At 44.0% G+C, this 10,687-nt stretch overlaps 1 protein-coding gene across 3 annotated transcripts in view; it reads left to right on the top strand.

The window, feature by feature from the left end:
* The window catches only part of LOC135509179 (ankyrin repeat and BTB/POZ domain-containing protein 3-B-like), a 134,204-nt gene that overhangs the window by 105,735 nt on the left and 17,782 nt on the right, over positions 1-10,687 (top strand). For 2 of the 3 annotated variants that reach the window (XM_064929610.1, XM_064929613.1), the window contains exons 7-13: positions 1,296-1,397; positions 2,138-2,231; positions 3,072-3,207; positions 3,426-3,658; positions 4,801-4,979; positions 6,543-6,648; positions 6,844-6,946. In XM_064929610.1, coding sequence (XP_064785682.1) covers positions 1,296-1,397; positions 2,138-2,231; positions 3,072-3,207; positions 3,426-3,658; positions 4,801-4,979; positions 6,543-6,648; positions 6,844-6,946 — 953 coding nt within the window. The remainder of the gene's footprint in view (positions 1-1,295; positions 1,398-2,137; positions 2,232-3,071; positions 3,208-3,425; positions 3,659-4,800; positions 4,980-6,542; positions 6,649-6,843; positions 6,947-10,687) is intronic. The other variant, XM_064929611.1, reaches the window with a different exon arrangement.

Genomic DNA, 10,687 nt, shown 5'->3' with positions numbered 1-10,687 from the left:
TCCCTCATCTGCCCCCACTCCTCCTCTCCTGTTGCCATGCTGTATACTGTATAGAAGGCCATTATTTCGAGGCATGGCCCACCATACTGTTTACTCTACAAAATATAATAACATTATTTACAATTTAATTACACAGGCACAACTGTAAGCTCACCTTTTAGCTGTACCTTTGATACGAAGAATGATATGATAATGTTAAATACTGTACTAATATGTTTGAGTCATTTCTCAAGGAGCCCCTGGTAAGCTTAGGGGGTTCTTTGGTTGCAGCCTACTTACATGTAATGGTGGCCTATGCCTGTTGGTCCTAGCCTTGGCTAATCACCTCATCCATGTGTAACCCACCAGCCATCACGCCAGAGTTCATGTCACCCATAATTGTGATGAACCCCAGAACAAAGCACTCAACACAGCATCCCATGAGGCTGAAAACTGGTTATTTTGACCGCTCATCATCATCGCAGTGAGGTCATAACTTATCGTTAATGCAGCAATGATTCATCTCAATAAAGTTAAATGGAGCATGTGACTGATTTGATTGATTAGGAAGTTTTTTGCTTCCAGTATTTCCGAAGCACCGCACACACACACACCAGTCAAATAGATGAAACATTCATTCAAAATGTTACTTCTGCCTCTGTGTATCCTCAGAGTAATTAAGGAAAAGTAAATTAATGTAAAGCAAATTAGAGAAAAGTTTGAAACTAGTCTTCAGAGGCTCTGAGAGATGCTCAAGGGAATATGAGTTTGTGTGCTTTGTTCACGGGTCTGTCTCAGCCCCTAACTGACTGTCTGCCTGATAGGAGATGTGGTCTAGTTACTGAGGTCACCTTAGGTCAGTCTTGGGCTCAAACTGGACTGGAGTCATGTCTATCGCTGTCAGACACACCAGGGCTGGAACAGAGTGGAAAGTTTAAAGAATCAAATAGGACTACAGGACTAAGCGAGACAAGACAGAACTAGATGGGATCTATCGAGTTGGTTAGAAACAAGTCAGGCTATTGTGCAGAGGATGCACACTTTTGCTAGTTACCTCAGGGTTGTATTCATTACGGCAAGCAATGGACAACTTTTTTTTAAAGGTTTCGCAATGGAAAACAGAAATGAAAGTTTCTTATTGGACAAGTCCAAGTAAGCCTTCCCTGTTTCCCTGTTTTTTATTATGTTTGTTGCCTAATGAATACAACCCAGCACTCCTTTAGATTCCCCCCTTTAGCTTCTTGTCTTTGCTGCATAGACTAGCATTTTAATGGCTTCATATCTCTCTCCCCTGAACCTCCCCAATGACTTCCCAGGTGCCAAACACAGTGCACAAGTACCCCTCAGTCAACCCCGAAACACGCCTGGGGACACCACTCACTTTCGCCGTTTTACACGGACATGTCCCTGTCGTGCAGGTAGTGACGTCATCCTTTTTCACCTCACTGTGTTTTCTGTCTGTTCACCTCCCATTGTGTATAGTGTCAGGCAGGGTGGGGGTCAATTCCGAAAATTCACGAAGTTAACTGAAATTATTTTTTCATTTAATAGCAATGAGAAAAATTGGAATTGGACGCTTGGTTTACTTCCTGAATTGACCCCAATCCTGGTGTCATGGTTATTATTATCATGACTTATAAATGGTAATAATAATGGCTAAAATATGTTTTATCCTTCATCCTATGAATGTTGTGTCTATTGAATGTCATTGAATGCTGAGTGAACTGAGCTTGAAAACTTAATGGAAACTGGTTAAGATGGAAACACTCAATACATTTAGGAGTGTTCGTCCCATTTTATTGTCAGAAAAGTACGAGCTGATTCTCTACTTCTTTCTTTCAGTGTGCACGCAATGCATTAACTTAGTGGAAACAGGACAATCTGTTTGTCCCCGTTGCTAATGGTTATCAAGCACAATGGACCAACATCGCAATGATTTTTCCACTGAACTGCTAGAACTAATTACTTCTACATCTCAAATGAAAAGGTGTAGCAGCACTTTTTCCACAGCCTCATGGAAGGGTTTGGGAAGGACATGGAAATCACATGGGCTGAAAGCAGAAAAACAGCATTTGTGGTTGAATAAATGCAGATTTAGTGTTCAGGCATTTTGGGGTAGAACCGAACCCTAAGCTGCCTCCCCCCCTGCCCTCCATAGCTGCTCCTGGATGCCCGGGCCAACGTAGAGGGCTCCCTACAGGACGGTATGGAGAACTACACAGAGACCCCGCTACAGCTTGCCTCCGCTGCAGGTACACTATGCACTATGCAGATCTAGAAGATGTAGCATACACATGTACATACACACAAACACCTAGCAGATCTAGAAGATGTAGCATACACATGCACATACACACAGACACCTAGCATATCTAGAAGATGTAGCATACACATGCACATACACACAGACACCTAGCATATCTAGAAGATGTAGCATACACATGCACATACACACAGACACCTAGCATATCTAGAAGATGTAGCATACACATGTACATACACACAGACACCTAGCAAATCTAGAAGATGTAGCATACACATGCACATACACACAGACACCTAGCATATCTAGAAGATGTAGCATACACATGTACATACACACAGACACCTAGCATATCTAGAAGATGTAGCATACACATGCACATACACACAGACACCTAGCATATCTAGAAGACGTAGCATACACATGTACATACACACAGACACCTAGCATATCTAAAAGATGTAGCATACACATGCACATACACACAGACACCTAGCATATCTAGAAGACGTAGCATACACATGTACATACACACAGACACCTAGCATATCTAGAAGATGTAGCATACACATGTACATACACACAGACACCTAGCAGATCTAGAAGATGTAGCATACACATGCACATACACTCAGATACCTAGCAGATCTAGAAGATGTAGCATACACATGCACATACTGTACACACAGACACCTAGCAGATATAGGCAGACTAGCTGAGATGTTCATGGATAGACACACACAACATCCGCAATAAACCACCCTCATACGCACATTCTCAGTTCAATTTGACCCTCAACTAATATATTATATATTGACCTCTTCCCCAGGTAACTTTGAGCTGGTCAGTTTGCTGTTGGAGAGAGGAGCAGACCCCATGGTGGGAACCGTGTATCGTAACGGTATCTCTACTGCCCCTCATGGAGACATGAACTCCTACAGTCTAGCAGCAGCACATGGACACAGGTAACACTGACTATACTCACAACACACGACATGAGCAAGAAATTAATGGTAGAAAGAAAACATATCTCTCTCTCTCGCTTGCGAACACACACACATACCCAACCCCAAACACACACATGTCACCATACATTTAACATCATAGCTTCCCTGCATTATCACTACATTATCACCACTATCACTACTATCACATATCTCTGTCTGCTATCCTCTCCGTAAAGGAACGTGTTCCGCAAGCTGCTGTCCCAGACGGAGAAGGGGAAAGGGGACGTGCTGTCCCTGGAGGAGATCCTTGCTGAGGGGACAGAGGAAGAAAGGGGCCTGGAGGAGAGGAACCCCTCCCAGCTGGACCTGGTCCGGACAGGCAAGGCCAAGCTCAAGGCCCTGAAAGAGGCCATGTACCACAGCTCTGAACACGGACATGTGGATATCACCATCGACATACGCAGCCTAGGTTAGTACATACTTTAGTAACACTTTATAGTCTATCTACAGCAGGGGTGGGCAATTCCAGTCCTTGAGGGCCTGATTGGTGTCACAGTTTTTCCCCAGCCCCAGCTAACACACCTGACACCAATAATCACCTAGTCATGATCTTCAGTTGAGAATGCAATTTGATTAATCAGCCGTGTTTGCTAGGGATGGAGAAAAAGTGTGACACCAATCAGTCCTCTAGGACTGGAGTTGTCCACCCCTGATCTACAGAATATAGTATAGTTCAGTGGTGGCTGGTGGCACTTTAAATCAGAGGACAGGTTAATGGCTGGAATGGACTAAATGGAATGGTATCAAATGCATGGTTTCCATGGTTTCCATGAGTTTGATACCATTCCATTAATTCAATTCTAAACATTACTATGACATGTCCTTCCATCACCAGCCTCCTCTGGTATAGAGGCTCAATAACCAAGTCCAGATTAGTAACATGTTGAGATGCAAACTGCATGTCTGTGGACTTGCAACAGGGAACAATATATAGACGTTCACCTCATCAACCATGGACTTAGTTTCAGGTCAGCTGCATATTTGTAAACAACATGTACTTTCTTTAGGTCTTCACAATGCAGTAATTACAGTATAGATATGCACAGCCTTTTGTCAGTATAATAGATATACATTCAGGTCTGACCTATACATTGTAATCTAAGAGATCCATATTGCCGTGGCCATTCCTTGCATTCCAGTCACATGAAGCAAACTGTAGATGTTCTGCCTGTGTTGTTGTTGTTGTTGTTGTTTTCCCAATGGAATGAAGGCTGGCTGTTTGTGTAACAACCTTGTGTTTTTTTCCATTTGTCTCCTCATTCCACTAAGGTCTGTTAGTGGGTTCTCACCGTATAATATTTATTGTAGTTTTGTTGGCAAGATATATTGCTGGCAATATTAACAATGGGAATCAGTGTAAGCAGGCGGGGGGAGTTGGAAGCAGACAGGAACATTCTAGCTAATGAGATGGCAGATTTACATGTGAACAACAGGCACAACTCTGATATAAAGTGTTTTTTCGCAAAGTTGGTGGGATGTCAAGTGTGTGTGTAGATGTAAACATCTCTGTGTGTGTAGATGTAAACATCTCTGTGTGTGTATGTGTTTCAGGGGTCCCCTGGACGCTGCACACCTGGCTGGAGTCTCTGCGGACGTGTTTCCTGCAGCATCGGAGACCACTGATCCAGGGCCTGCTCAAGGAGTTCAGCTGTATTGAGGAGGAGGAGTACACACAGGAGCTCATCACCCACGGCCTGCCACTCTTGTTTCAGATCCTACGAGCCAGCAAGGTGACTGGATGTCATGGCCTGTATTCAAAAAGTGTCTCAGACAATTGCTGATCTAGGATCAGGTCCCCCATCTTATTCACTATAATCTTAAAGACAAAATGTATTCTAGATCTGAGTTGGGCACACATCTAACTTTCTACATTCAGTTTTTTTCCGTATCCACATCCCACTTTCTTCAACTTTCAACTGTTTTGGTTGCATTGGGAAATTGGTCACATACAAAATAAACGTAGAGACATGCTTTACACAATGTGAAGCATGTTGTCAGATCCCAACATCCCACATCCATATCTGTCTCTTTTTTCTCTCCTGACAGTGAAGAAAATCATGTCTTCTTTCTGCTTCACAACCATACCCTTAAGAAGGAACCTATGGACGTTCTTATTCACCTTTATAGAAACATGGCCTACTCGCTTGGCTCAGTCTCCTCTGCATTCCTGTGAGCCCTGGTCAACAGAAGTACACTAAATAGAGAATAGGCTGACATGTGGAACATGACCCATTTGTCTTATTGTGATTATATAATGCAGCCCTCTCTCCACACTGACTGGCGGAACCCCCCAGGCCCAATCCATTTCAATTAGTGCATTGATTTATGATTTATGCCCTCCGCTTCTAAATTGTACCCATTCTTCAAACCCCACCCATCTCTCTTTATCCCCTCAAGATTCACTGCAGCATTACATCCAACATAATACCTCAATAATATATTAGAACAGTCCAATGCCTTTTCTTATATATCAACTAACTGTTGGCCTGTCATGTAGTTGCGTTTTTGCGTTATTGCTGAGAGGGTGCAGATGAACACACACACACACACACACACACACATACACACATACATACACACAGACAGACGTACAAACACACAAAGCCCCCGCCACACACCGCCCTCTCCTGTCCCATTCCAGCAGCTGCCCTCGTCCCTGTCAGGGTTGATCTATGGCAAAGGCAGTGATACCTACTCTCTGAGACGCCAGGGACCCCCGTCACTGTTTGTCCTGTCATATCCCCGCTAATGATGTGTGACTTCAAGGTAGAGAACGTTCATCTTCCTCTAGCCAGACTGTGTGTGTAACAGTCTATTTACACCTCCTTGTTTAACACACACACAAAGGGCAGACTGATGCATAAGAGAGAGTAACACTGAGAAGATGTGTATGTTTTCATGTTCAGGATGTGATATGAGAAATGTGGACTTATTCTATAAAGGGGACTTGTATTATGGTCTCCATACTGGTGTGGCACACAATACATTATAGCAGCAGTTACTGCAAAATTAGTGCTTTATTCAGCCTATCAACAAGTGTGGATCTGTTACGCTGGGTTCTCTGTGGTCTGCAGATGTTATTTTTCATCCTTCTGAAAGCAACACCAGATAATCTACTCACTGGTGCTTGTTTAATCAGCAGCCTTTGTGACTTGACCTACGTGGCAATGTGGAAGTGAATGTGGTAGTAGATACCTGTATCTGCCTTTATCTATATTGTGTGTATGGAGTGTATAAAACCTGTCTGATATCTAACTCCCCTGTGTTCCCTCTCCCCATCTGTGATGTTCCAGAATGAGGTGATCAGCCAGCAGCTGTCTCTGATCTTCACCCAGTGCTACGGGCCGTACCCCATCCCCAAACTCTCCGAGATCAAGAGAAAACAGACCTCACGCCTGGGTGAGCAGGAGAAGAAGGATTAGGTCTTAATGCTTAGTAGTAAAAGTTTGATTTCTGCTATGGAGCATGTCGTACATAACACTGCACTGATTCACATCAGCATAGACAAATGTTCCATTTAGTGTCCAAAGATTGTCAAAAACTATAAATTCAGAATTGAGTTGAAATAAATTAGATGATGAATCTGCGTTCCAGATCCTCATTTCCTAAACAACCAGGAGATGTCAGATGTGACCTTCTTGGTGGAGGGGAAGCCATTCTACGCCCACAAAGTCCTGCTCTTCACCGCCTCTGGCAGGTCAGAACACTTCTCTCTCTCTCTGTCTCTCTCTCTCTGTCTCTCTCTGTCTCTCTCTCTCTCTGTCTCTCTCTGTCTCTCTCTGTCTCTCTCTGTCTCTCTCTGTCTCTCTCTCTCTCTCTCTCTGTCTCTCTCTCGCTCTGTCTCTCTCTCTCTCTCTCTCTCTCTCTCTCTCTCTCTCTCTCTAAATTCCCCCTTAACTATCTGCAAGCAAGTGAGGGCAACTACCCACACATACAGTGCCTTGCGAAAGTATTCGGCCCCCTTGAACTTTGCGACCTTTTGCCACATTTCAGGCTTCAAACATAAAGATATAAAACTGTATTTTTTGTGAAGAATCAACAACAAGTGGGACACAATCATGAAGTGGAACAACATTTATTGGATATTTCAAACTTTTGTAACAAATCAAAAACTGAAAAATTGGGCGTGCAAAATTATTCAGCCCCCTTAAGTTAATACTTTGTAGCGCCACCTTTTACTGCGATTACAGCTGTAAGTCGCATGGGGTATGTCTCTATCAGTTTTGCACATCGAGAGACTGAATTTTTTTCCCATTCCTCCTTGCAAAACAGCTCGAGCTCAGTGAGGTTGGATGGAGAGCATTTGTGAACAGCAGTTTTCAGTTCTTTCCACAGATTCTCAATTGGATTCAGGTCTGGACTTTGACTTGGCCATTCTAACACCTGGATATGTTTATTTTTGAACCATTCCATTGTAGATTTTGCTTTATGTTTTGGATCATTGTCTTGTTGGAAGACAAATCTCCGTCCCAGTCTCAGGTCTTTTGCAGACTCCATCAGGTTTACTTCCAGAATGGTCCTGTATTTGGCTCCATCCATCTTCCCATCAATTTTAACCATCTTCCCTGTCCCTGCTGAAGAAAAGTAGGCCCAAACCATGATGCTGCCACCACCATGCTTGACAGTGGAGATGGTGTGTTCAGGGTGATGAGCTGTGTTGCTTTTACGCCAAACATAATGTTTCGCATTGTTGCCAAAAAGTTCAATTTTGGTTTCATCTGACCAGAGCACCTTCTTCCACATGTTTGGTGTGTCTACCAGGTGGCTTGTGGCAAACTTTAAACAACACTTTTTATGGATATCTTTAAGAAATGGCTTTCTTCTTGCCACTCTTCCATAAAGGCCAGATTTGTGCAATATACGACTGATTGTTGTCCTATGGACAGTCTCCCACCTCAGCTGTAGATCTCTGCAGTTCATCCAGAGTGATCATGGGCCTCTTGGCTGCATCTCTGATCAGTCTTCTCCTTGTATGAGCTGAAAGTTTAGAGCTATGGCCAGGTCTTGGTAGTTTTGCAGTGGTCTGATACTCCTTCCATTTCAATATTATCGCTTGCACAGTGCTCCTTGGGATGTTTAAAGCTTGGGAAATCTTTTTGTATCCAAATCCGGCTTTAAACTTCTTCACAACAGTATCTCGGACCTGCCTGGTGTGTTCCTTGTTCTTCATGATGCTCTCTGCGCTTTTAACGGACCTCTGAGACTATCACAGTGCAGGTGCATTTATACGGAGACTTGATTACACACAGGTGGATTGTATTTATCATCATTAGTCATTTAGGTCAACATTGGATCATTCAGAGATCCTCACTGAACTTCTGGAGAGCGTTTGCTGCACTGAAAGTAAAGCGGCTGAATCATTTTGCACGCCCAATTTTTCAGTTTTTGATTTGTTAAAAAAGTTTGAAATATCCAATAAATGTCGTTCCACTTCATGATTGTGTCCCACTTGTTGTTGATTATTCACAAAAAAATACAGTTTTATATCTTTATGTTTGAAGCCTGAAATGTGGCAAAAGGTCGCAAAGTTCAAGGGGGCCGAATACTTTCGCAAGGCACTGTAACTCCTGTCCCCAACTATCCTTACATAACTCCTGTTCCCAACTACCCTGACATAACTCCTGTCCCCAACTACCCATACATAACTCCTGTCCCCAACTACCCACACATAACTCCTGTCCCCAACTACCCTTACATAACTCCTGTTCCCAACTACCCATACACAACTCCTGTCCCCAACTATCCTTACATAACTCCTGTCCCCAACTACCCATACATAACTCCTGTCCCCAACTACCCATACATAACTCCTGTTCCCAACTACCCTTACATAACTCCTGTCCCCAACTACCCTTACATAACTCCTGTTCCCAACTACCCTTACATAACTCCTGTCCCCAACTACCCTTACATAACTCCTGTCCCCAACTACCTATACATAACTGCTGCCCCCAACTACCCTTACACAACTCCTGTCCCCAACTATCCTTACATAACTCCTGTCCCCAACTACCCATACACAACTCCTGTCCCCAACTACCCTTACATAACTCCTGTCCCCAACTACCCTTACATAACTCCTGTCCCCAACTACCTATACATAACTCCTGTCCCCAACTATCCTTACACAACTCCTGTCCCCAACTACCCTTACATAACTCCTGTCCCCAACTACCTATACATAACTGCTGCCCCCAACTACCCTTACACAACTCCTGTCCCCAACTATCCTTACATAACTCCTGTCCCCAACTACCCATACACAACTCCTGTCCCCAACTACCCTTACATAACTCCTGTCCCCAACTACCCTTACATAACTCCTGTCCCCAACTACTCTTGCATAACTCCTGTCCCCAACTACCCTTACATAACTCCTGTCCTCAACTACCCTTACATAACTCCTGTCCCCAACTACCCTTACACAACTCCTGTCCCCAATTACCCATACATAACCCCTGTTCCCAACTACCCTTACATAACTCCTGTCCCCAACTACCCTTACATAACTCCTGTCCCCAACTACCCATACACAACTCCTATCCCCAACTACCCTTACATAACTACTGTCCCCAACTATCCTTACATAACTCCTGTCCACAACTACTCTTACATAACTCCTGTCCCCAACTACCCTTACATAACTCCTGTCCCCAACTACCCATACACAACTCCTGTCCCCAACGACCCTTACATAACTCCTGTCCCCAACTACCCTTACATAACTCCTGTCCCCAACTACCCTTATATAACTCCTGTCCCCAACTATCCTTACATAACTCCTGTTCCCAACTACCCTGACATAACTCCTGTCCCCAACTACCCACACATAACTCCTGTCCCCAACTACCCACACATAACTCCTGTCCCCAACTACCCGTACAAAACTCCTGTTCCCAACTACCCATACATAACTCCTGGCCCCAACTACCCTTACATAACTCCTGTCCCCAACTACCCTTACATAACCCCTGTCCCCAACTATCCTTACATAACTCCTGTCCCCAACTATCCTTACATAACTCCTGTAACCAACTACCCATACACAACTCCTGTCCCCAACTACCCTTACATAAGTCCTGTCTCCAACTACCCTTACATAACTCATGTCCCCCACTACCCATACACAACTCCTGTCCCCAACTACCCTTACATAACTCCTGTCCCCAACTACCCTTAAATAAGTCCTGTTCCCAACTACCCTTACATAACTCCTGTCCCCAACTACCCTTACATAACTCCTGTCCCCAACTACCCTTACATAACTCCTGTCCCCAACTATCCTTACATAACTCCTGTTCCCAACTACCCTGACATAACTCCTGTCCCCAACTACCCACACATAACTCCTGTCCCCAACTACCCTTACATAACTCCTGTCCCCAACTACCCTTACATAACTCCTGTCCCCAACTATCCTTACATAACTCCTGTCCCC

This window comes from Oncorhynchus masou, chromosome 22 (assembly GCF_036934945.1).
Source record: "Oncorhynchus masou masou isolate Uvic2021 chromosome 22, UVic_Omas_1.1, whole genome shotgun sequence".
Lineage (NCBI taxonomy): Eukaryota > Metazoa > Chordata > Actinopteri > Salmoniformes > Salmonidae > Oncorhynchus > Oncorhynchus masou.
The sequence above is the reverse complement of the archived record's forward strand: the minus strand, read 5'-3'. Positions and strand labels throughout refer to the sequence as shown.